The sequence below is a fragment of the Hylaeus anthracinus genome, unplaced genomic scaffold, assembly GCF_026225885.1.
Source record: "Hylaeus anthracinus isolate JK02 unplaced genomic scaffold, UHH_iyHylAnth1.0_haploid 12002, whole genome shotgun sequence".
NCBI lineage: Eukaryota > Metazoa > Arthropoda > Insecta > Hymenoptera > Colletidae > Hylaeus > Hylaeus anthracinus.
Window position 1 is genome coordinate 5,794,663 of NW_026534349.1, and position 25,864 is coordinate 5,820,526.

Genomic DNA, 25,864 nt, shown 5'->3' on the forward strand with positions numbered 1-25,864 from the left:
CCATTTAATGACTGTGCCCTTTAATATTCATGTTTTTCAATTAAATGATACAAATACTTTTATTCAAATCTAAGCGGCATAAGTCTGTACTATCAATTCCATCTGTTGAAGTCTGCAATCTTGTATAATTTCGAATCGATAGATTTACATTGAAATATATAAAATTCCCGGTATTTAATTGTATAATGTATGAACAGAAAAAGTTATAATTAAAAGTTTTTATCATGTTATAACACTTTGTACGCAAATATGATACAGCATAGAATCTATATTTAAAATTAGCGATACAAAAAAATTAGAATACAAAGTAATCGAACTATCAAATTTCTCATAAAATCAAATCCTTTTTTATCACGTATTGTAAAAATGTATACTCCACGTTTAACTGTGTACCAGTTTGGGGCGCCCCTATCGTAAAGTTTCGTCGCGTACGTGAAACTAGAAGCCGAAGCGTAGTATTTTCTTCAAAACGAAAAACGTAAAGAAACAATTATCGCGTGAAAAATCTTCAAGTCTCCGAAGAGCAATTTCATCTATGCCAGTGTCGATAATTTTTCCATGAATTCAATGATCACACTTGGAGACACAGACGACGAGGTGATCGAATTGGACTCTAGCCAAGATACCATCAACGATGTTAACAATGATCAAAGTGAACGTTCTACTGAAAAGAATTCACCATCGTACGATACTGTGGACGGAACGGATACTACCAGTGAAGATACAAAGTATAAGATAAATGCTTGTACATCGCAACATAGCGATGATACTTGTATTTCAAAACCCCTTTTTAAGGTTATGTTTCGAGACGAAAGTGTTTCACGGTGAGAAATCGCTTTGTTTACCTTCGAACGATGTATACGTTATTTTTATTTAGAAATTATCACTTTCGTGGCGTGCATTGCAACGTAATATACAGCAAACGATTGTATTGTAAACAACGATGTCACTTGTTTACATATCCACCTACATAACTACTTTTTATTAATCGATGCCTTTTGATTTTCTCAATTTACATTTTAGGCAATACAGAAAACAAATAAAAGACTTTTTGGAGGACTTAATACCCTCTGTAGTTAAAGGTCAAGAAAATGATGATAGCTTAACATTAGAAGTCTGGGAAAATGATAAGGACTTTACGAGTCAATCTGTTGAAATTACCACTGAAAGCGAAGAGAGTCAAGATACAATATGCGATACGCTATTTACAGTAGATAAAGAACCAAAACTTGCAAATGACATTGATGTTCCAACATATGGAAAGGTATATAATTTCATTGTAATGATTTTATTGTAATAGAGATATTAAATTAATTATGTAATGTTATGATATACACCATTACAGAAATACGAAAACGTATTTGAAATTAATAAGCCAGAACAAAAATTGAAAGAAATAAATGAACATCAACAAAAATTGAAACAAAAAATTGAATATCAACCAAAATTGATGTGTTTTAATTGTATGGAAAATCATAATTTAAGAGACTGTCCAAAACCACGTATTCAGGCTAATATCAATAAAAATAGAAAAAATTTCAATAGCAAAGGAGGTTCAAAATCTGTTAGATATCATTTAGATGACGATCAAAAATTTGATCGTATGATTCCTGGTCAATTGAGTAGTAATTTACGTAAAGCACTAGGTCTCAGAGATCATGAATTACCTAGACATATATACAGGTAAATGCTTTCACCTGTTTAATTGTGAAATTTAATATTTTTATTGTTTATTTTGTACTCGTGTTACTTCTGTTGAAAAATGAAATTGATGTCAAAATAGAAATATAGATATGCAACCAGGTTTTTAACATAAAAAATCAAGCAGTTTTTATTATTTTCGTATGTTAAAATATTGTTCTTAGAATGAGAAAACTTGGCTACCCTCCAGGGTGGTTGGAGGAAGCGCGCATACAACACTCTGGTTTGTCGTTATTCAATTCCGATGGCGTCCCAGAAACAGATCCTAACGAGGAACCAGGAGCAATTTTTGATGATGGAGACAAAGACCTGTACGACATAAAAAAAATATTTGATTTCCCTGGTTTTAATGTACCGCCTCCATATGGTACTCGTGATGTAAGCAATCTAACAGATAAAACTACACACTATAAATGAAAGTAACATATTTTCATATATTTTGATTGTTGAAAACTCGTTATAAATAATAGGAACACCGGCAGTATTGGGAATCACAGGAGCAAAATTTTCATAGCAAACAAACAATGTTGTTGATGCTGAAAGGGAAAAAAGCAGACGATGGATATAAAAGGAAAAAGCTCAAAATGCCTAATACAGAGCCGAGAAATGATGTATCGTCGGAATCAATCGCAATGGAAATAGAAGATGTGGAAGGTACAATTTTTCCGCATTTACATTATTTAGGTATTACTATAATTCAATACTAAAACGATTTTACCTTTCCTTAAATAGAAATTGTAGTAGAAAGTATACCTGTTGATGGACTTTTTGTGCCACCATTACCACGAGAATCCGCTGTAAAGCCTCCAGAACCATCGTTACAGCTAACACAGCCGATATCCGAAGATTCGGACTATCATTCTCAAGAGTTGCAATTTTCTGAATCACCGGTACTATTCGTATTATTCATAATATGAACAAAATTTTGGTTTACATTGTATTAAAATGATGGAATAAAAACCAGTCGTACAAAATGTTACAGGAACGTAGCGCATCGCCATCTTCTCGAACAAATTCACCATCGTTATATGATTTAGAAAACATGAAAAAGCGTTTACTAGTAGAGATAGAACTCCAAGAATCAAATTCACCGGCGAATTCCGATGTTTTGTTGAAAAACAACTCGTCAAAATCGGATATGCCTCCACCTAGTAACGAAGTGACACCAGAAGCAAATCGATCGCGTCGTAGTATGATAAATACGAGCTGTGGAAGTGTAAAATCGGTTGACCTAGGGACGCCTGTTTTGCAAAGTGCATCTCCGTACAGCAAATTGCCGTCATCTGAAAAGTTTTCGAAAAATATTAGCGATGTAATCAACTTTGAGAACCTGCCAGATTCAACAGGTAAGTATGAACAAATGACCGGCGTTTTGCAAAAAGTAAGAAACACATTAGCGCAGCTTCAACAAGAATGATTTCGATTGTTAGGTTAGAATTTACAATGTAAAATAGATTATTATCGTATTTCACGAGGATAGATTTTTTATACTCTAAATAGTAAATCTAGTTATTTATGAGTTTACGCAGAACCAAATTGAATTCTGTGTACCATTCTATTAATTTGAAAGTGACCTATACTTTCATTCAGTCCACGTGTTGTTTTTAAATAGAAATATTTTTTCTTGTGCACTAGGAATAGTAAAGACAATATCATTATTGTTAGTCATTATATGTTTATTATATATCTTTCATATAAAAAAAATGTCGAAAGCATAATGTTTTTTTAATAAAAAATATTTTGACTAATATTATTTTAAATCTATTTAAATTTGTAAATAATTGGTAAGTAAAATTGAAGTTACATGCAATCATCCATATAACTGGTCTTCCTAATTTTGTCACCAAACAAAAAATTAATTTCTAAATGAATTTGAGAATGTCTCACTTTCGAAAGTACAAATGTATAGTATTTTTATATTAATTACTGGCATTTTTTCGTATGATACATATGTCTATGAAAATAAGGCCATTTGATAATCAATAAAAAAAATTTAAGTTTCATTCTGGTATACAATTAGTTTTAACATTATCATTATTTATTCATTCTTCTATCTCACTTTGTATAGTTTTCATAAGTATAGATAATTTCGGAATTGAAGAATATCTTCGTTACTATAAGTAACATCTTGATACATGTTATAACCTAGATAATCTTCAAAGTAATTATTTTTCATTGAAATTATGTGATAGTTACAAGTATCAGTGAAAAATAACCTGAAAAGGCTTGGTTTTGTGTTTATTCATAAATGTATTAAAGATGAATGCTTTAAATATATGGTAAGTTGTAAACTGAAATCTTTGTCTATTAAAACAACTTATAATTTTTTGTTCTTGTACAAACAAGAGCTTTCATTTTTGTTTGATAATACAAATATTCACCAGTTCTAAGGAATCTTGTATAATTGTAAATAAAATGGAAGTGTGTTTTATTATAATAATAATAATGTTATGACATTAATTTCAACGATACATTTGGAATGTTACTTACAAACTTTACATTATACGTATTTTCATTTTACGAAACGTAAAGGATATCGAATGTACGTATGTAAATCGTTTATAACTATTGTTCTCATTGCTCATTATGCATAATATCTTCTTTTTTCCAAGATAAGCATTAAAATATAATAGTCGTTAAGAAAATGAATATGTATACTATTGTTTGATTGAATAATGAGAACACTATTTTTGAAAATAAGAATTAAAATTTTACCAGCAGTTGCTGTTTTCATAAAATTTCAATCTATTTTCACATAATAATGCAAAAAGAATGAGAGCCGTGTTATGTAGAATGCACGATATTTATTTTATTGTCGAAAATTTGATATGGGAATGTACAACAGTGGAAGAGATAAATTCATTTAAATATATCGTAAATGCCTTATTTCGTTCTCAGCGCAGACAGTCGTTAAGTTCTATTCTTAAATTACTACTTCTCGAAGCTTAAATTTTTACTAATTCGAGGAAAGAGAAAATGAACAATTTCGCAACTTATCGAAAATTTTTTCTAAATACTCAATTTTCTTTATTCATATCGAATGAATTATCTGTAATACTGCTATATTCATATCTAGTTTTCTATCCTGATCGCACCATTCCCTTGAAAAAAAAAAAATAAAATAAAACAAAATGAAAGAAAAACTCCTTAATATATACTATGGTTATACAATGCGCAAAAAATAAAAATAAACAGGTATCGATAGATGACATTCGCTTTGTCTAACATTATTTAAATTCGCCATAAAATTCCAATTTACATTTTTCCAATAAAATTATATCAATACTAACATAAATACCGTAATGCAACATTACTATTGTATTGCAGGTACTCAGGCTATTTACAATAACATCAGATATCAAAATACATTTAAAACTTTTCGTGATGATTATTAGATGCAATTATTGTAAGAATCTAATACAAGGCAATTTATTTCAGGTTGCCACAATTCAGTGTGTTTTTTAAATGAATGTGCTCGCGAAAGTTTACTTTTAACTCGCTCGCGACGAAGTATTAGATTTTCGATTTTATCTTTTTTTCATTTGGTTAACTTAATGAAAATATTCTTATAGAATTTTTCACGCATACTCCCGGTATGCGATAGAGATTAGTAATAAGACTGAAGGAAAAAGTGAGAGAGAGAAAGAATGTGTATAAATTATGCTTTCTAGTGTATATAAGAAATTACATTCCTTAGTAGCAGTCTATGTATTCAAGTGCTATATAAATTGGACAAATCGTTATTATCCTTTCTCTACTCCCGCTTTTTTCATGAACTCATGAGATTCTATCATGAAAATTCACACGAAAACATATCGCGTTATCATATTGCTATCATTGTTATCGTTTTAAAACGCTGTTGGTGGCGGTGCAGGAGGGTCATCGTTTGAATCCTAAAAGAATGATGTGTCAGAACATTAAAAATTGAATATTAACACGTTCCTACGCTAGCGTGTCAAATTTGAACGAAATACAAATTGGAACACAACAAACGTAAAGACATGAATTAATGTGAACAGTTTAAGTGACAACACTCACACGTCTGTTATCTGAATCTTTAGCATTGTCGTTTCTCAATCGACGAAGCGAGTTCGGTCTAAGAACGTACATAATGATCCCGAATGCAATAATTAAACAAGTCGTGAAAAAGTCTGAGGACTCTTGAACGTCGCGTGATCCCGGCACTAAAATATAAACAAAAGATAAGAAAAATCAAAAGTTTAATTATCGATGAAAAAATACGAATACATACAGAAACATTCAGTCTCCGTACAGTAATTCTGGCTCTGCCTCAACTGAAATAATATGAATATTCATGAAATATTATATACATAATTTTTTTTCGTACATAAACGAAGTATATAGAACATGTTGCGACTTTATTTACAGAACGCTAGCGGAGAAGACACTAACAAACGGTGACCTCTTTTACAACCGCATACGATAACATAATTTTTGACAAGGTCATATGTAAATAAAATAATGTGATATTTTGAAATTTTTCAAGATACTTGTTTCAATAATATGCTTCGTCTCAAATTGTGAAGAAAGGTAAACAACGCGTTAATAAGAATATACTTATTGACGACTGTAATATCTTTTCGAAATACAAAGTAATGCAAACAACTGACGATTTTTGCAAGTTGACACGTGTTACGTCATTGATAGTCAACGTGTCTGCAATGGTTGTTCGTACTATAACAAATCGAGTGACTTTTATATTTACAATTTATTTTTTCGGAAGAAATGATCTTCTTTAAGAACGAACAAAAAATTCTATCTACATGAAAGTTCTATATAACGAATAAAAAGTAAACAACTTTTTATCCGTTATTTGTATAAGATAAATTCGAAAAAATTAATCGTACGACGATTACGAATAAATTGCTATATATTTTATCTGGTTTCAAATTTTTATCGAACGCGCAACAGCTGATTATTCCGAGCAAAAAATTCAGTTACTATCACTTACGATAGCGAGTAGGCGTTGCGTCGCCAATTCATGGTTCCATATGCATTCGCAAAGATCAAATCTTTCGTCGGCCATCGCTGCAAACGCGTTCTGCAATTTATCTACAATCTGTGCCTGGAACTGAAGCAATAGTCACGATCATTCGTTTATGTTCTATTAAGAGAAATACGTGCTATTACAAACCACGATCACAGTTAAGGTATGTCGTAACGACTATCCCGAACAAACTCGGAAGCACGAACTGTTCAAGTACATATTTGTCCCAATACTTTCCTACAAATAGTTGTGTACGCTACCATGTATAATTAAGTAGATAAAAGTCCATGTAAAGTGCTAGATTGTGGCACATTTGCAACACAACTACATTTAAACATACTGCAGCCATTATCAGAAAGGAAAGGAAATTCGCGTACGTGTATATTTATCACAATTATGTATTTGTGTAGCAATGTGATATTGGATTTTGTATCGTGACAGTAAAAAACAATATTGTCAAATGATTCATAGCTAGAAGTTTTTGCGAAGTTTGTGGCGATGCAATGTAATGATTAACTAAATAGTCGAGCATCGCAAGTTCTTTACTGTCAGTAACACTTGTTTCTACAATCTACTAAATTATATACAAATGTTCCGTGTAGACTACTACACTTCATAGAAAATATCTTTGCTTCTACGAAATGCTATACTTTACTTTAAATAACACTATTTGACAGGCAACCCTTTAATAAATACATACGCACGAAAGGGAACGAACAACAAACGCATATACGAAACGAAAAATTTATATCGTTGAATGAGACAATGATTTATAGAGGAGCAATAAGGTATACTGACATTCGACAAATATGAAAGTTTACATACGTAGAATAAGATTGGAATTTAGAGCACAATATGGGCGGGCCGACATTATGAAAACGACACGTATCAACCGATGTTTCATACAGGAAAACGAAAAATACGAAATTAAAGAAAAATTGAGCTATGAAATATCGACGAACGGATGAAGCTCGACGCTGTGTTATAATTCGTTGACGTTATCAGTCGTATAAAAAAAAAAAGAAAGAAAGAAAGACAGTGCATAAACAGATGACAATCGTAGAAAACAAAGATCTTCGCGTGAAATAATTCTTACGTACCTGACCCAAAGCTAAGGAACTGAGAATACGTAATCGAGACTAAATATCTACTTAACAAGTTTCAATGTTCGACACTAAAAGAAAATAAACGCCCGCACCTATGATGCCAGATGTAGCATCAGGCGTCCTTGGGCGCCACATTGAATTTCCTCCACTACTAGACATACGTATCGAAACTTCGTAAAACTTCGGACAACTTCGGAAACTCGAAAAAGAAAGTCAGCGCAAGCTTTTCTTGCTCGCTTTTCAAATATTCAAGTCCAATTTTGCCGGTAATTAGTTGCCAGATGCCCAAATTGTTTATTTGACTTTAAAGTGATATAGATAGGTCGAGAAAATCGAAAACCTGCAAGAGATAAGTGTCGTTATCCGTGGAATGATTTGCGAAACAGATTGCTGACAAATCTGACTTCAGATGTTCCAAATGAAAAAAATTAGTAAATTAGTTGTTTACTCTGCTTTTCTTTATTCATATTTTACATACATATTAAAGGCGCTGTTTAATGTAATGACTTGCAGTCACATTTTTAAATGAAAAATGATATCAAGGTAAAGGAACTCCGCAAATCTTGACGTTTTAAACGTTACTCCAACTCTAAGTTTTGAATCTGAAATACAATAATTGTTTTGTAATTAAAGGTTTTAAAGGGAACAATTGTATAAATGATAGAAATACGTACCTCTTGAACTTTTTGCATTTCTTGTGTTAGTAAATTATCCAATATTTCTTGAAATCTTTGCCGCAATTTAACATTTTCGATATTAGCTATTTCAAGTTCTTGTTGTTGCCTTCGTTGTCGCAATTCCGCTAATTCTGCGTGTAACGTTGCAAGACGTGTTTGTAACGAATCTAAAACATAAAAACAGGAAACTTTTGCTTGCAACTCATAGTAGTCTACCATTTAATAGATAAAACATAGACCATGAATCGAAATACCCTTTAATAATGGAGCAGCTGGTATTTCTGAGAAATCGTCTGGGATAATATATTCTGAATGGAATTGTTCCAGTTTAGGCATTTTTGTTGATATTTCTACTGGTTTTTCGCTTTCTGTTTCACCATTATTATCATTCTGGAACATTTCCTTCTTGAACTCCGTAACGAGACTGTTATTTGTTGCCGTGTTATTAGATCTTTCTGAATACGTGGCTTGCAAAGAATTAGAATCCGATACTCTACTATCCGCCGAAAGTCGACTGTTCTCATCCAATTCCATGACATTTATGTTTGCTTCTTCGTCATCGTCTTCGCTATCACTCAGAGGTTCGCCAAATATGTCATCCTCCGCTACATATGAACATAATAAACATGTACAAAATACATATTATACCTATCAATTATATTTGTATTATTATTTGAACCACTTACCAACATCGAGACTTTGAGAAGTGTTACCATTAATACTTTCCCTTTTAGTTTTCACAGTACCAGACGACGATACTTTGCTTGGTTTCGATTGATCTTTGTCTTCACATATTACCTCCCATTTAACATTAACAGCATCATTATCTACCCTTAACAAACGCTTTACTTCCTTTTCGATTTCTGGAGCTTCCACATATTTCTTTTTTAATGTTTTCCTAAATCTTCTACGTCTCACATTTTTGGTAGGAGGGGTTATACCATGAGGCCATAAAAACTTTTTGTCTACTTTATTCGGATCCTTTTTCTTCTGTCGTACCGGAGATTCTTCGTCCGTCGTAGTGTGATCATCTTCTTCTTTACAAATTAATAACTATAAACAGATAAATGCTACATGTATCTTGCTCCCAAGTTTCTTAATTAATCATTCTCTTACCTGACATAGATCCGCAGTTTTGTAGAAACTTTTATTGTCAATCGTTTTCAAGGATTCCACAACTGTTGGCAAATCAACAACCTGAAATTATGGTATGTTTTTAAATATATTATTGTTAATAGGTACATACCGATATATTGTACAAAATAAAGTTACACTTGATGCCTGTAGCTGACGATTAATCGAATAATGTTAGAATTTTACCTTAGCATGAAGAAGCCAATGATCGAATCTAACTTCGCCGTAGCGCATATCATTTTCCAGTTTTATACTCAACCTGTCTTTTAAAGGCAAACCACTACGTAAAATTTCTCGTAAAACTCGTGACGGTTCCTAACAAAAAAACACAGCAGTTTCGTAAATACAGTCGACTTTATCATTCTACTTTTATAACCTCAAATAACTTAGGTTAAAAGTATTATTAATTTAACGAAAAATAAACTTACCGGTGGTAAACGTAAAATAAATTGACTTTCTAATTCTACTGGAGGCTCGCTAGTGCGTTTCTTAACATCCACAGAAATTGGATGGCGATTCATATTTCTTCGAAACTAAATTCAAGGGTTATACGATATATTTGTATATATATGTACAGATTGTATATAGGTAGATAATAAGATTACAGATAAGTAATTAACCGACTTCGAAAAGAGGGAGGTTACTCAATTCGATATATATATTTTCTATTTTTTTTAACTAAAGTACGACAAGAATATGATTAATATTATCGAATTGAAGTTTCTAAAATACTGCAGATAGGAAAAAAGATATCAATTCGTGACGATGTCAGTTGATGTCAGTTGTGACGTAGCAACTAACCAATCTTTAATACGTTCAATCTAAAATATAGGTAGCGATTCATTTAGATTTCGCTTAGTTCAACTTTGAACGTTACAACGTATCGTTCAGTTATCTAATTCGTAACTTTTAATTTCGATACAATATCTTAAACAAAAGTTATTTCTGTGATTCGATCCATAGATACCAACGTATATGTTTAGTTGAGTGCGACGTGACATGTGAAGATACACATGGGCATCAATATTAATAAGTTTCGGTAAATAAGTTTGCAAACATGGTTCTCGAATTAACATTTGTCATTGAAATGATTACATCGTTTGCAAAGCTATGCTATATTGAGCGTGTTCAAACCTTTGTTCCTTGCTTTTTTTTCTGTTCTAAAATATAGCACCGGCAAACGGTGTACGTTGCGCACTTCCATCAATAATTTAATTCATCCAAGCATTTATTCAGTGAATTTCTAAAAAAGTTTCGATCGAAAATACTTGACGATCGTATACAGAAATGAATGAAACGGTATTCTTTTAACTGTGACCTTACGTTTTTGCCGATGTCAAATATTTCATTAATCGATCGAATAATGAATCTGATTGGATCGTACTAATGCGTATAATTGTTTCATTGCCGCAGCGGAACGATCATGTTATTTTAAGAAGCGGCTTACGACTATCATTGAGAGAATATAACAGCCTAATGACACTTGAGAGATAATTGAACAAAGATTACTCTTCTTGGTAGTTCAAAGATTTTTATATTGTCGTTTGTATGAGATACGCGAGTGCCTACAAATATGTTGTAATGTGTATGTACATTCATGCATCAACACGTTAATTGTGTGCGAAGTATTTTTTAACGCTAGACAATTTTCATGCTGTATTTTCTTTTTGGACATAATTTCAGTCTAGTGATAGTTGTTATATATCAACATTTTTTATACGAATACTAATAAATAAAAAAAAAGAAACGCTTAAACGATCAAGTGGTGATGTTCAATGATGGTCAATGATCTTTTCTTAGACGATCGAAACAGTTTCATTGCATTGCTTTTCTATCGATAAAAGCTGCAACGTATTATGCGTCGTATGTTTTCGTTTTGAATAACTTAGCAGATCCATATGTTTATAGTTAAGCTATAACAGCAAGTGATCAATGGAACATCAGACTTCGCGCTCGCGCCGTCGTACTGCTGACGTCTGTGCATGTCGCTTTCTTGCTTCGAATGTTTGTAATTACATCAGTGAAAAAATAGATCAATTCGCGAAGTGCATACCATTCGTGAATTAAAATTGTGCATAATGGTGAATTCAACGATTGCATTATCATTTATGTTTTAATACTTGTTCCTCGTGCAGTTAAATCTGTCGTGATACATAAGTATCGAGTGGTCGAATAGTCATTCGAAATCAGGTAAGTCGCTGATACTTTATATAATATTTTTTTTTTCTGCTTCGCAACAAATCACTACTTACTACGGCAAAATTATTCATCCTTGTAACGTTGATAGCACGTTAAGACGATATATGGGACTGCACGCTTGTTTTGCACAGTATTTTTTAATTTACTTGCTAATTTCTGTCACTCATTCGAATAGCTGGTTTTGCAAAGAAATGTAGCGCGTGTGGCTGTCTGTAAAAGGCGAAGCAGTATATATATTTAATTATCATTACATAGCACTTTGTCGTAACATACATTATGTGATATGCCTGCTGTAGTTATGACATGAGTCATTTTTTTAATTCTAGTGTCAGATAATTTATATAATAATTCATGGTTCTATACTATGTCCATTTATTTATTTGTACATATATAAGTATTACGTTATTAATCATCAATTGTTATGCTTATCATGATTATAAAGCATGGTATTCCAATGCTTGTAATCATTTAAATGTTTAATAGATCCATAATGAGCTCTCAACCAATTGTGGTACCCGGTGGTGATCTTCGATGCCAATCGGATACTCATTCTGTGTCCGTTGGAAGTGGGCCCGATTCTTTTAAAACTATGACACCGCCAAATGTTAGCCGCTCTCTTAGTAATCGTAAGTATGATTTACATAGTACCACTTGTACATGTTGTTCTTATGTTATTAAAACTAGATGTCTGGCGAGAATTTAAGGAGAATCTTTTATACTGTTAGAAATAATTTTACAGTAGCTAGAAGTGGAAAAATTTGTGCTCAAATAAAAAAATAATTAACATGATAGTTTTTTTTAAAGTTTGTTTTACCAATTCCATATGCATATGTTATTTTTAGGTGACTTAATTTTTGTTGTATTTATCAGTAGTTCATTCAGTATTTCTCAGAAATATGTTAGAAGTATTAAACTTAAAAATTAGTAAGTTGTCTATGTTCATAAAATTGTATTAGCAAAGGATATTGATTTAGTCATTTAACAAGTGCTCATTGAAGTATTGATAGAGAAAATGTTTATCATCATTTAAAGGTATGAGTGACCGTGGATGTGGTACATTACCAAGTAAACTAGGTAGGCTTATTCCTATGGATTGTGTGTATACAGTAGTAAGCCTCAGTATTAGAATTGTGGAAATCAATAAGTATATATGTACATATGTGTACATGCAACACTTTTCAGGTTACTCATATTATTAGTGTTTCCTCATTTGAAATAACTGATTGTATTATTATTTTGCATCATTATATAATTCATAAGTAACAGTTATGACATGACTGGGAGACCTTTAGTATTCAAACATAATCTCCAGTAATATCGCAGTATGAGATATCATTAAAATCATATTGATATTACATTAGTTACAATAATAATTTATATTGGTAAAAACATGACATCATCTTATGTATGATATTAACATAATACATTTATGCTGTTAGCACATTTTTCCATTTTCTTGTATATGAGAGAACATCGTGTAATATGTAGATTAATTGATAAATTGATAAAAGAAACTATTATATGTAAATTACAAAATGATATATTTCTTAAAAGTTGAAAATATATTCACTGCATGAAGCACTTTATAATGCTTAAACATAGTGCATTTGCTGCATGTTATTAGTGTTTAGTAGTATCTAATAATGTTTTATTTATTTAAATGTATATAGATATATTATATATAGGTTCTAACATTTATAGTATGAATATGCATTTCTGCATTACAGTATACTATTTTTCTTGCATAAAGAAGTGCATATTTTTGTATGCACTAGCATGTACCCATATTTTTAATGCTGAAATTTCTATGCTTCCCCATGAAATACATTGGATTCAAATTTAAAGCTGTATGTGATATAACTAGACTTGATTTTGTCTTTGAAAAGCATTGTTATTAGCAGTTCATAACTGGTGTTGTAAAAGTAAATTTGTATTTTACAATTTAATTTTAGCATCCTAGTTACATTAGTTAATTGTTAGATAGTTTATAGTTGAAGAGTTCAAAGGATTAGCATATTCAAAAAATTAACATGTACATTCAAAAGATATAATTTTGTGAATTGCTGTAAAAGTATCAATCAAGAGTAATTGTGACTGAAAATAAACTAAATATATAGAACCAGTGGATCAACAACTACGACGGAGCAGTGCTCAAGTACAATGTGCAACATTACCTAAACTTCCATCAACAGAGTCCCTATCAACAAGTGTAAATTTAACAACTGCTGCACCTCCACTATCTCCAGGTATACAAAGTTACATTAATATCATCATCGGCAATAATTTAAAATTTGCCAGGTGCTTTTTAACTTTCCTGTGAAATAATGTACACTTCCTTACTTGTTAAAATAGTCAATTAGCTGGAAGAAATTGCATTCTTTTATTTCTTGTTTGGCTTCCTACATTTACTTATATGCATATATTGAAATCCATTATTTCTATAATGTAATCTTTGTACATTGTATATTCTTATTTGGCTAACATATTTTTTAATAGATTTGTTATAAATACAAGGTACAAGTAAATAAATAATATTTTGTTATACTTTTTATATGTGAAATTTCTGATTCACAAGCACTGTAATAATAAACATATTATTTTGTCTATTCATTTCTTGTTGAGTTATGATTAAGTTAAATAGAACCAATATATTGTATAGAGTATAATTTCTCAATGATTACAATTAAAAATAATACAAAAATGCTAACCGCATAATGGGTTATGTTAATAAGATTATATTACATATAATAATATTATTTGAATAAAGTGCAAAATTTATATTGCATTTTATAACATTTAAACTGCATCTTGGTTTTAAAGTTCCTTCGAATCCCTTAACTATGTGCTTTTTTATAGAATGGTAAGTTTGCTTTGTCATAAAAATATGAAGATTGAACTTGCCAAGCTTGTTATGTGAATGGATTAATTTTAATGCTTCTAGTTTGAATTTGTAAACATCAAAACTGTCGTAAACAGGAAGAAATTACATCGAAGTTACTAAATTAAGTCAGTGATAGTTTTATTGTACAATTTTTCATTTAATAATTCATAGTGTCATTTATCAACTTTTAGTAAATATCGTCATCCGCATACGTAAATCATCTTATGAAACACACTGTAATGCAAAAGAACTGGGCAGAGTTTTCTCGTACGAAATATTAAATCATTGAATACTACATTATATTAATTTTATGTAACAGTATATTTAATGTATAATGTATTAAGCTATAAGTATAATATTTATTGTTTAATAACTCCCTTAATAGATTAACACTGTTAAATTTTACGAATGTAGCTATGTTTGTAAAGTAATTTATTTGTTATAGGACTATCTGCAATGGGGGAACCTAATCAGAAAACAGATAACGCATCGGACAAAGTGCGTAATTAATAAAGTCGAATTATCCCGTTTAATTTATAAAATAATGAAGCGACCAATTAATGTTGTGTAATTTTCAGTCTTTGGATTCCTGTAAATTAACAAGAAAGGAGTCATACAAAGCTCAAAGAAAGAATTATCGAATGGAAAAAAAAAGAGTTGCCAATGAACTTTTAAGATCATTTAAGGATCCAACTGTTATTGTGATGAACGATTGGCTTAAAGTTCGTGGAACATTGAAGAGTTGGACCAAATTATGGTGTATTCTGAAGCCTGGTTTGCTGCTACTGTACAAAAGTCCAAAAACAAAAGTGCTCATCTATATTATTCGTAATTTCATATTTGTTTGTTTCATTCAAAGTTACGTCCACATAATTATTGCAGAGTAGTCACTGGGTGGGAACAGTCTTACTTAATACGTGTCAAGTGATAGAACGCCCAAGCAAAAAGGATGGGTTTTGTTTTAAATTATTTCATCCTTTGGAACAGTCAATATGGGCTCCAAGAGGACCAGAAAAAGAGGCTATTGGTAACTAAGAAATTTTTCATAAATTATTGCAGGTTTATAATGTCCAAAGTCCAAACAAAATATGATTGATATTTAGTAGAAATTAAATATTTTACAAAATCATATGGAAACATTAAGTATGCTTTCAGGAGCTGTTGTACAACCATTGCCATCTTCTTATTTGATCTTTAGAGCTCCTTCACAGGCAGCTGGTAAATGTTGGTTGGATGCACTTGAACTATTTTTATGTTGTTCCTCGCTAAAAGTACGTTCTACAAGTGCATTGCCTCGTGCTCTCCCACATGATACTACAACAACTCATGAAACTCAGTGGAGCGAGGCAGATTATGAAAAACATTTTGACGAACACGGTGAGTTTTACAAACTAACAGTCTATGTGATGTATGAAATAAATTTTGTGTTCAATAAGTAGTCTTATACTCGCATCGGATTATTTTCTTTCTCTGATAATAAAGTTTTTTAATGTCCTATCGATGTAAATATGTAATTTTATGATGTTTTGAAATCGTCGAATTTATTTGTATCATAATATTTGAGTATCTTAAAACAATCATTTGCTAAAAAATGTATTTTTAGCCATAAACATGTTATTTCCAAATATTCCTTTTTCACATACATATTTATTTTACACATGATTAATCCTAATAGAATGAGGACTACATTCAGAAAAATACTTTCTTAACTTCTGTTTTCAAAGATTAGTAATATTAATCTTATCATTATTATCACTCCTTCCCTGGCATTTGTCACCTTAAACACTTGCTTTTGATATCCACAGTATGTTTATCTGATTATGCTCCTCAATCGCGTAAAGTACCTAAAAGACGTTTGTTATCATGTCCACAGTCGTTATCACCTTCTATAATAGGTAGTCCTAAAAGTGGTTGTCCGTCCCAAACTCCAATGTTTCAACAATTATACCATGCAGTTATGCAATTGCATCGGGATAAACACTTTCGCGATAGATCTTCAACACCTGCTATAGATGCAGAGAATAATGCATTTTCAAATTCTGAGGAAACATTAGGTGATGGAGATGTTTATTCTAATGTGTCCCATTTTGAATCTACTACTTCGAAACCTGTTTCGCCTTCCACTCGTCGCATGACTGTTCCTTCTATACATGTCCTTCAGTATGACACCCCACAAGTAGTAACGCTAGATCCTGTGCACTCCTCACATACAGACCTGGACGACATTAGCCAACCAGAAAACGGAGTAGCAGCCGACGCAGAAATTAGTGCTTCTGATAGTGAATCCGAAGGATCAGCTAAAGAAGATCAACCAGAAACAATCAACGAAACTCCGTATGTTGCAAACGAAAATGAAGTTCTTGGAGTGGTACGATAAAATATAGTGTCTCGCATATAATATATTTTTACTATTAAATTCATTCTACGCGGAACATTTATATGCATAACTTTAATTTAACATGTAGGCAGGAGAAGTTGTTACAGAATTACAGGAAGAACAAAAGTCTTTAATATGGTTCTTGGTGAAGCAAGTTCGACCAGGCATGGATTTATCAAAAGTAGTTCTACCAACCTTTATTCTAGAACCCCGTTCGTTTTTAGAGAAGTTGGCTGATTCCTATTATCATGCGGATTTGTTGTCTCAGTAAATATATATATATATATATATATACCTGTGTATACTTTGAGAAACATTTATCAGCAAATGGAATTATGTATGCCTTATTCTTTATTTTTATAGAGCAGTAGTAGAAGATGATGCATTTACACGCATGAAAGGAGTTGTTAAGTGGTATTTGTCTGGTTTCTATAAAAAACCTCAAGGATTGAAAAAACCATATAACTCACTTTTGGGTGAAACTTTCCGTTGCTATTGGCAACATCCTAATGGTTCAAGAACTTTCTATATAGCTGAACAAGTAAGATTTCTTGTTTTTCCTTATATATTTTTCATGTTTATAATATCTACTGTTGCGTAATTTTTATTAATGGTAGCCAGTAAGTGCTTTTATCTTAAAAATCATTTCAAGTACCCGTAATTTGCTTTTATAGTTGTCTCATCATCCACCTATATCAGGGTTTTATGTTACAAATCGTCAAGATGGATACACCATTAGCGGTACAATTATTGCTAAATCCAAATTTTATGGTGAGTATCTACGAAAAAACAAATTTCATGCTGTATTTAATAATGACATAAACGAAAGGTATTTCCTTTCTGTTTTTATAAAACCTATTGTAGAGAGGTAATATTTTTTTTTCTTAGGAAATTCGACATCAGCCGTGTTAGATGGTGTCGCGATATTGACAATGTTACCCAGAGGAGAAGATTATACAATGACTATACCCTATGCTCATTGCAAAGGTATCCTTATGGGTACATTGTCTATGGAATTAGGTGGAAAAGTCCATATAAATTGTGAGAAAACTGGTTATCATACTGAAATAGAATTTAAACTTAAGGTACTATTTAAAGAGACAAAATTAAAATTGTAACTATAATTGTTAAAATAATTTATTACTTTTTCGATAGCCTTTGTTTGGCGGCGCAGAACAAATGAATCAAGTTGCAGGATCAATACGTCTTGGAAAGGAAACTCTAGCTACTATATCAGGATACTGGGATGGTGAAATTTTAATTACCGATAAGAGGGCAGGGGTATGTAGCATATATACATATATATGTACTTTTAACACACTATATAAGAACTTTTGATAAAATACATTAAATTAATCTTACAGCAAGAAAGCATATTCTTCAATCCAACTCCAGAAGTACGTAGAAAAAGATTAAAGAAATATACTGTACCTTTGGAACATCAAGGTTCATGGGAAAGCGAAAAATTATGGTACGATGTTACGCAAGCAATCAATCGAGATGATCAGGTTGCCGCTACTGATGCTAAAACCCAATTGGAAGAAGCTCAAAGGGAACGCGCTAAAGAACGAAAACTTAAAGGGCAAGAATGGATTCCTAAATATTTTGTTCAGGTATTAAATAATAAGTAACATTATTTGTAATGTTTTATATTTTACAGGATTGTTTTTATCATTGTTAAGATGATTCTTAATTTTTATATCTCTTAAGAAGTTACTTATTATTGTTAATAGGATATTATAACGGGTAACTGGGTTTATCGACACGCGGACATCCGACCGTGGGATCCTAGGAATGATGTCGTGCAATACGAACAAGATTATATCGTGCGTACTAAAACTAGACACAAAACACCAATTATGCGTGCTGGTAGTATCGTGTCAGCGGATCCACAAGCACAGGTAAAGAAATATATATAAATAATAGAAAATATATAAATAAACGTTAATCCACCAATGCATTACTTCAAAAGTTAATTATTCATATCGCAGGTTCCACTTCTTCAAGCAGAATCCCGTTCTTCGCTCTCTGTATTAAAATCTTCAAAAAGACAATTATCTAACAATTTGCCATTAACAGAGACAGTTCACGATTCTGGAAGTTCATCTGCAGAGGTACACTCAGATTCTAGTCAGTCGATAAGCAAAAGAAAGCGTTCCGCCGCAAGGTAAGGTTTATAGTATTGCCTAATACCAAACTAATGATAATGAATTTCAAACATCATTATTTCTCAGAATAATAGATGTTATTAAAGAGGTAGAACGCCAAATGGTGGAATATGGTGATAAGCTCAATCGTATACAACATATAATAGAGCAACTTGCTATAAGACAAAGAGAACAAGGTGATCAACATCATAGTATAAGTATGTTAAAAAACTTCATAGATACAATTGTTGTTATTGTAATTGTTTTTTCTGTACAATACTTTGTTAAAATATGGAACGAAGAACCCAGCGGAGGTTGAAGAACCTGGTAAGATCATAGTATACATTTTATATGTTATTTATCTTGTCTCAATTCGAATTATCAGCTTTTGTCTAAAGAGCCTTAAAGGAAAAAATTTCGACGTTTAAACTACCTAATTTACACGTGTTTTTGGTGGAGGAAATAAAGCACGTTGTTTTGGTAGAATGTTGCTAAAGAACAGAATAAAAAATTCAGAAATTTTGAGAAACATCTGTAATATTACAGTGCAATCTTGTTTTACTTATCGTTTTAAAAGCTTTAGTTAACGGTACATAGGATAATCCTTTCTTTAAGTTTACTTTCTAGTGATTCTTTTCTAGGGTTTCTTTTCTAGTGATTAGTGTAAGATTTCGAAATTTCATTAAATGGTTTTTGCAACAGCAAAGAATTTTACAGAAGAAAGAGATTGCAAACTTCACAGTTTCTTTGAGCTTACGATGTACATACATAATATTTTATATAATAGTGCACGGGAAATAATTATATTTATTCAGAGATTCTAACGATGTTGTAGTCTTTACTGCAGTCGCTCAATAGTAAAGTGTAATGATAATAATAAGATCACTGTATAAATATGATAAAATACTTCTACAAATTTAACTATATTATTCTGAAGTAAAAAGAACGAGAAAAAGGGCAAGCTAATTGCAGTTCCAAGTTGAATATAATATAAATTTTACAGCAGTTACCAAGAAATGATAGCTCGAAAATATTATTAACTGGTCACCAGTATTGTTATTAGATAATTCGTAAAGAAATAAGCATCAAGTATTAATATTACTCATATAATATTGAACGAAAATTTCGTCCAAAATTTTTAAAGATAGCTTAAGCCATGAATTTGTTTTATATCATTCATATTTTTGTATTGCTGAATTTATTGCAACATATTTTATAAGAATTGCACTACTACGTTTCACGTTTAAGGAGATCCGTATCGAGAATGTTGTTATTTACTTCGGTAAATTATAACAGATTTTAAATACGGATGCCTACAAATTATAGCAGCTCTAAAATTTAATGTACGTAAATTTCTTGCAACTTTAAAATTTATCATAATTCATGATACGCAAAAATGTCGATTCTTTGAGCGAAGTGCTTTCCTAATAAATATATCTAAATCTGTAGCAACTGTGACATTAAAGCGAGGAGTTAAAGGTAATTAATTTTAATTTTCAGTCTTGATGATATGTTACCTCAAGTTACGAAAATTTACAAAATATATTAAATCCTATGCGGATTTTTTTGGTAGTACCTACACGAGAATAAAGCATTTGTCAGTATTGAATAGTAATTCAGTAGTAAGCACAATTGGCTTTTAACAAAATAACATGCAATGAAAATTAATTAATGCTTTTATAACGTTATAATATTATAAGAGTCCTTTACAAATTTCAGTCTTTTTCCAAATTCAAAGAGATACAGTGTGCAGATTATAATAGAGTAAGTAACAGCAATATGTTTGTTTAAATGATGGTGCATTTAGTAATGTAGGTTATCTAGTTTTCGCGTGGGACTAAATATTCACATAAACAACAGTAACATAGATATTGAGTATTATGTTTTAAATTAGTTAAAGTTAAATTTAATTTATACTTTTGTTAATGTTACATTCAAAATTTTAATGCATCAGATGATAATAAACCATTCTATTTATGTTGGAATCTTTATTTGTAAAAAATTCAATCTTCTATTATCACATTAAAACATATATTTTGTGCTTCTTAGAACACTGCAATTAGCTATGAACTTTCCTATAAATGTTTTAACCACTTTAAACAGTAATGAGCATGAAAATACAAGTTCTTTGATATTACCATATAAATTATAGTCTAATAAATTTTATTATATAGCTTTTTACAATTGTAATTATCGAATTTCTCAAAGTTAGTTCAAATTACCTAAATCGTCTTCTGAATTAATATTTACGATATGTTGCACAAATATTTATAATAGCTTTTGGTTTATATGATTCTTACTATTTAACCTTCTTTCACTGTACCTAATTACAATTATTAGAAATTATTATTATTAAAATCAGAATTAAAAGAGTTTAAAAGAGTTATTAACAATGCAGACAAGTGTATTGTTAACTCTTATCACATTTCACATGTGGTGCTATCTATTGTGAAATAGATTATTTTTTGTAATGTTTATCACAAACTAAAATATTTTTCGTAGAGTACCTGATGTATTTGTATTGTAATTTATTTAAGTCGTATCTTTCTACATTACGGGTAAAATAGTACGAGCATTTGGAGATTTATCAAAATTTTATGTTTTTTAATAATTACTTCTCGATATTTGTTTGTTGGTTATGGTTTACTGACACGATTAAAGATTTGTTATTAATAAAAATTATCAAAGTCAGATGTAAGATGTCAGGAAATAGATAGTTATTGAAATATGTTATAAATTTTAAATATACGTATTTTATATGATTAAAGGGATTATATATATAAGTGATTCTTAAGAATATATTACATTGTAGCTCTATTAATGCATATATATGTATATCTTTTTAAATGTTTGCATTGTTTCGGTTAATTGTTTACACTAAGAGCAGATAAATATTGTAAGTAATATATAATGCTATGACAAATAAATAACGTCTAAAAGTAATTTCGAATTACTTACTGTTATTTTTTTGTTTTTTGTTTTTTTCGGAAACATTTGGTATTTCTCATTCAAAGTTAAAGGTCTTGTGGTTACAAAAACAATAAAACTGAGTTTTATTTACTTAGAAATTTTAGTACCCATTCGACGATTTCTAAATTCAGTAAGAAACAAAAATGTGCTCGGACCGACAATGTTTTCGAGACAGCAACCATGATTCTCGTAACATAAGATATACAGATATAGAAAATGATATCTCGCATACATCATGTAAGATGCATATTATAAATTTATTGTAAGGTTATCCTGTATATTTACGTATTCAGAAGTAAAAAAAAAGCAATATTTTGTTCTCAAAATATATTATCTTATATTACCTCAATTATACGTAAAATGATTTCATACATCGATTTTAAATCTTAATACATCTATAACATACATTTCACCTAGATGTGTACAATTGAACATATTGTAAATTATGTAAATAATCATTTTATTGTAACATAACGTTATTTCAAAATCTATCAGCTAGGGGTTATATTCCAATAACACCACAGATGATTCGCATAGCAATAAAGAGATTGCAATTACGTAGAGTTTATGTCAATTCAAATCTCATTGGTGAATATTTACGACATAATTACCCAGTCAATGGTAATACGAAATCGTTTAAAGAGGAATTAAATGAAAAGTTAGAGTGTGCTGTACGTATTGGGTTAATAATTAAACATGGAGAAGATGCATATTATCTACCGACTTTGCGACAGGAAGCAAACAGTCTTAAAACAGCATTTACTGCATTCTGGGAAACGTACATAAACGTAACCAAAGATTTCATTATAAATTACTCTTTATGCTTTCTTTATACTTCTTACCTTTCATTATATTTCCAGAGCAATACATCTTCTATTTCAAAGAACAGAAATCGAAATAAAAAGAAATCTACTTACAAAAGAAATTTAAAAAAATATAATTGAATAAACAGAATGGAGCTGTGATAAATGATCACAAACATTTTTCTAAGTGGTATACTTAAATAAGAGGCCATATCTTTATATACCATAAATTTATTATCATTTTATACTTGTCCTTCAATTACAATTTTATATATTACATACATACACTCAAACACGTGAGTAAGTTTCAATTTTTTGTTTCGTAAATTGCGTAAAGTACATTCAATTATTGTGCAGAATCAAGAAATGAAAAAGGATTGTTCGCGTCGTAAAATTTTGGTTCGCAGGAACTTTCGTTCGCGCTCAAATATTCTGCATCGCTATCCTGTGCATTTCGTTCAGACTTTGTTTTTCTGCACTTTGTTCTTGATTTTTTTTGAGGATTGATTCCATTTTGAAGCAACAATTCAAATAAAGATTTTACTTTTAACAAAAGTATATGAAACACCCTCCAAAGACTTGGAGAATTCTGAAGAACACCGTTTATGTATCCTTCAATGTCGTAACGTGTTTTAAAATTATTTGACAAATTGTACAATAGAGTACCATTGAATAAATTAGCGATCTTAATTTCTGGATAAGGATACTCTAAAAGTGCGTTCAAAGACATACTGTGTCTCATACAAATCTGAAATTCTGCAAAAGCATGAACAATGGATCTATTAAATTTCTTTGGATTTGAATACAATTTCTGATCCATCTCAAAATGAGAAATAAAAAATGGTGCTGCTATTAAACAATCATCAGGATTAATTTCATTACAGGCTTCAAGAATGGTAACGTTCGTTGTATAATGTGGTTTATAATTACTCGTTTTTCTTTTTTCTTTTATACTTTCGATTAATGCACCGTGTTTTTTTTTAAAATTTTGCATTATTCTATGCCTTCCAATCTTTAAGTCAATTATATTGAACAATAAACTGACGAGTATAGAATAGACATAACATTTATACGATACGTCTGATTCGTGTTGTTTTATCCAATAATTAATGCAAGCAACATATAACATCCATTCTGGTAGTAACTCATCTATACATTGTTCGTTCGCAATCTCTAACGTATTATTTAAAATTTTTTTTCGAATGAATAATGGTATAACTCCAATATTAGATAGAGGTGGAAATTGACAAGAAAATATAGTATTAGTAGCTTCCAATTCGTAATGTACAAGTTTCATATTATGACCTCTAATCATATATTTCATAGGACCTCCCTTCCCAACCATTTCTGATTTCAGAAGTGCAAATATAACGCTAATAATTTTTAAACTTATTATATTGCTGGATGGATAATAGTAGTTCTCTATTTGTACAGGGCCAATCCATAAACGTCGAATGAATAAATTTATGATATAGCAAGAATATTTGCCCATAAGAAACTTGTCTACAAACCATACAGGTAAATTGTTAGGGAGCGCATTATCAGAAGTAAACTCGGACTCTTTGAACGCATCTAATATTTCAACTTCGTTTTCTTCTTCTTCTTCTTCTTCTTCTTGGCTTGTTTCAATGCCTTCTCCTTTATGAGTTTCTTCTATGTACGTTAAACTGTTAACATCTCCGTCAAATTTAAAAGTTCTGTTTATGGAATGCATAGCTACACGAGCAGCGTATTCCTTTGGGAAACCCAATGGAACAAGAAATTCTGTAGATGCGTTAGTATAACTATTTATATTGATTTCTATTATGTTTAATACTCTTTGTCTCATAGGTTTAGGTAATCTGCATAGAATTCCAATGACAGCTTTCTCTAATGTGTATCCGCTCAACCAATTGAAAGTTGCTTCTATACAATATTGCCGATGGCTATATTTTTTTCTTGCTACTTGTCGTAATGTCAGGTAACGGAAAAAGTTCTTGAATGTACCACGTTTTACATAATCATTGCCTAATAATACAGCAGCTAATGGCAACACAGATTGGTTTAAACCCTTAAAAGAACTTAGCAAATATTCGACTTTATAAATTTTGCAACGCTTCATGTATCCATTTCCAGTTGAACTTTTGATAATATAACTGTCTAATGTATCGAATGGTATGTACAATGTTCCATACACATAAAAGTCTGAATCGTAACTCAATACAGGACAATTCAATAACTTTGCCATAGCAGCTATAGCGTTATCAGCTTCGAATAAACATTGCACAAATCGAATATTTTTCTCTCTCAGAACATCTTTGAAAACTTCCAGAGTGTGTAAAGGAAGAAATTTCATTCTCTGTTGACTGATAGGAGAAAAAGATGACGCTGTGCGAATTTTTTCTTTGGTTCTGGTTATAATTGTTTTCATTTTCTTCTGCTCGCTGCCGCCATCGATCAAAACTATCGGCGTTACATTGCACTTCAACAAGTCGTCGAAGAAATCTGAAATGGATTTGGCATATTCATCGTAATCACCACCGAAGGCACAATTACACTTTGCGTACAAAATATATATTTGACAAGCAACGCTGCTCCCGTCGATTACTAAATACGTATCACGTAACTCAAAATATTTCAGATAACGATACGAGCGATTGTTTATGAAAGTTGTTAAACCTGGAATACCCATTTTAGAATTTTCCAATTTACACGATAGTACCCTCGGCGATAAAACATCTACGTAAGTTTATAACGAAGGGTGCATTCCATGTTCCATTTATCGCTCGCAACGCTCAAACCAGATGCTATGTTCGCAGCGTGTGCGCGAAAAAACGCGTCCCGGCTGGCATCATGTGTATAAATTCTCGAAATGATGCGTA

At 31.0% G+C, this 25,864-nt stretch overlaps 5 protein-coding genes across 16 annotated transcripts in view; 2 read left to right on the forward strand and 3 right to left on the reverse strand.

The window, feature by feature from the left end:
• LOC128892503 (oxysterol-binding protein-related protein 8) overlaps positions 1-22,571 on the forward strand; it is a 130,732-nt gene extending 108,161 nt beyond the window's left edge. Inside the window, exons 1-19 of one of the 10 annotated variants that reach the window (XM_054152967.1) lie at positions 10,429-10,665; positions 11,040-11,183; positions 12,309-12,451; positions 12,858-12,899; positions 13,943-14,071; positions 15,152-15,204; positions 15,285-15,515; positions 15,589-15,733; positions 15,862-16,083; positions 16,920-17,074; positions 17,172-17,350; positions 17,447-17,624; positions 17,758-17,854; positions 17,972-18,168; positions 18,239-18,364; positions 18,448-18,696; positions 18,817-18,984; positions 19,075-19,250; positions 19,318-22,571. In XM_054152967.1, the coding sequence (XP_054008942.1) occupies positions 12,316-12,451; positions 12,858-12,899; positions 13,943-14,071; positions 15,152-15,204; positions 15,285-15,515; positions 15,589-15,733; positions 15,862-16,083; positions 16,920-17,074; positions 17,172-17,350; positions 17,447-17,624; positions 17,758-17,854; positions 17,972-18,168; positions 18,239-18,364; positions 18,448-18,696; positions 18,817-18,984; positions 19,075-19,250; positions 19,318-19,549 (2,715 nt within the window). In that variant the 5' untranslated portion in view covers positions 10,429-10,665; positions 11,040-11,183; positions 12,309-12,315 and the 3' untranslated portion in view covers positions 19,550-22,571. The other 9 variants (XM_054152968.1, XM_054152961.1, XM_054152964.1 and 6 more) reach the window with 9 other exon arrangements.
• LOC128892508 (zinc finger CCHC domain-containing protein 8 homolog) lies at positions 410-4,833 on the forward strand. Its single transcript, XM_054152976.1, has 7 exons — positions 410-824; positions 1,024-1,264; positions 1,346-1,683; positions 1,866-2,079; positions 2,172-2,355; positions 2,434-2,591; positions 2,684-4,833. Exons 1-7 carry the CDS (start codon positions 559-561, stop codon positions 3,116-3,118), a joined length of 1,836 nt encoding a protein of 611 aa, XP_054008951.1. The 5' UTR covers positions 410-558; the 3' UTR covers positions 3,119-4,833.
• On the reverse strand, positions 4,486-7,971 carry LOC128892529 (small integral membrane protein 14). 3 transcript variants are annotated; one of them, XM_054153026.1, is made up of 5 exons: positions 7,810-7,971; positions 6,674-6,793; positions 5,954-5,996; positions 5,740-5,885; positions 4,486-5,594 (listed from the first exon to the last, which is right to left on the reverse strand). In XM_054153026.1, exons 2-5 carry the CDS (start codon positions 6,746-6,748, stop codon positions 5,550-5,552), a joined length of 309 nt encoding a protein of 102 aa, XP_054009001.1. In that variant the 5' UTR covers positions 6,749-6,793; positions 7,810-7,971; the 3' UTR covers positions 4,486-5,549. The 3 variants fall into 3 exon arrangements, with proteins under 3 accessions (XP_054009001.1, XP_054009003.1, XP_054009002.1); XM_054153028.1 differs by having other exon boundaries at positions 7,908-7,932; XM_054153027.1 differs by lacking the exon at positions 7,810-7,971 and adding an exon at positions 6,857-6,996.
• LOC128892515 (transcription initiation factor TFIID subunit 7) lies at positions 8,252-11,911 on the reverse strand. The gene is made up of 8 exons (XM_054152997.1): positions 11,879-11,911; positions 10,055-10,159; positions 9,813-9,941; positions 9,609-9,689; positions 9,179-9,545; positions 8,747-9,097; positions 8,490-8,659; positions 8,252-8,417 (listed from the first exon to the last, which is right to left on the reverse strand). The coding sequence occupies exons 1-8, from the start codon at positions 11,894-11,896 to the stop codon at positions 8,394-8,396; spliced, it is 1,245 nt and encodes a 414-aa protein (XP_054008972.1). The 5' UTR covers positions 11,897-11,911; the 3' UTR covers positions 8,252-8,393.
• A 598-nt stretch (positions 22,572-23,169) lies between the features above and the next one.
• On the reverse strand, positions 23,170-25,675 carry LOC128892505 (protein asteroid). The gene has a single exon (XM_054152972.1). The coding sequence runs from the start codon at positions 25,672-25,674 to the stop codon at positions 23,350-23,352; it is 2,325 nt and encodes a 774-aa protein (XP_054008947.1). The 5' UTR covers position 25,675; the 3' UTR covers positions 23,170-23,349.
• Between the last annotated feature and the right edge of the window lie 189 nt (positions 25,676-25,864).

Coding starts and splice junctions, on each gene's coding strand:
- LOC128892508 (XM_054152976.1), top strand. CDS start 559: ATGAATTCAATGATCACACTTGGAGACACAGACGACGAGGTGATCGAA. Junction 825..1,023: donor CGAGACGAAAGTGTTTCACG/GTGAGAAATCGC, acceptor TTTACATTTTAG/GCAATACAGAAAACAAATAA. Junction 2,356..2,433: donor GGAAATAGAAGATGTGGAAG/GTACAATTTTTC, acceptor TTCCTTAAATAG/AAATTGTAGTAGAAAGTATA.
- LOC128892529 (XM_054153026.1), bottom strand. CDS start 6,748: ATGGCCGACGAAAGATTTGATCTTTGCGAATGCATATGGAACCATGAA. Junction 5,886..5,953: donor TACGGAGACTGAATGTTTCT/GTATGTATTCGT, acceptor TTTATATTTTAG/TGCCGGGATCACGCGACGTT. Junction 5,595..5,739: donor AAGATTCAGATAACAGACGT/GTGAGTGTTGTC, acceptor TCATTCTTTTAG/GATTCAAACGATGACCCTCC.
- LOC128892515 (XM_054152997.1), bottom strand. Junction 9,098..9,178: donor TTCTCAAAGTCTCGATGTTG/GTAAGTGGTTCA, acceptor GTTCATATGTAG/CGGAGGATGACATATTTGGC. Junction 8,418..8,489: donor AAATGCAAAAAGTTCAAGAG/GTACGTATTTCT, acceptor ATTGTATTTCAG/ATTCAAAACTTAGAGTTGGA.
- LOC128892505 (XM_054152972.1), bottom strand. CDS start 25,674: ATGGGTATTCCAGGTTTAACAACTTTCATAAACAATCGCTCGTATCGT.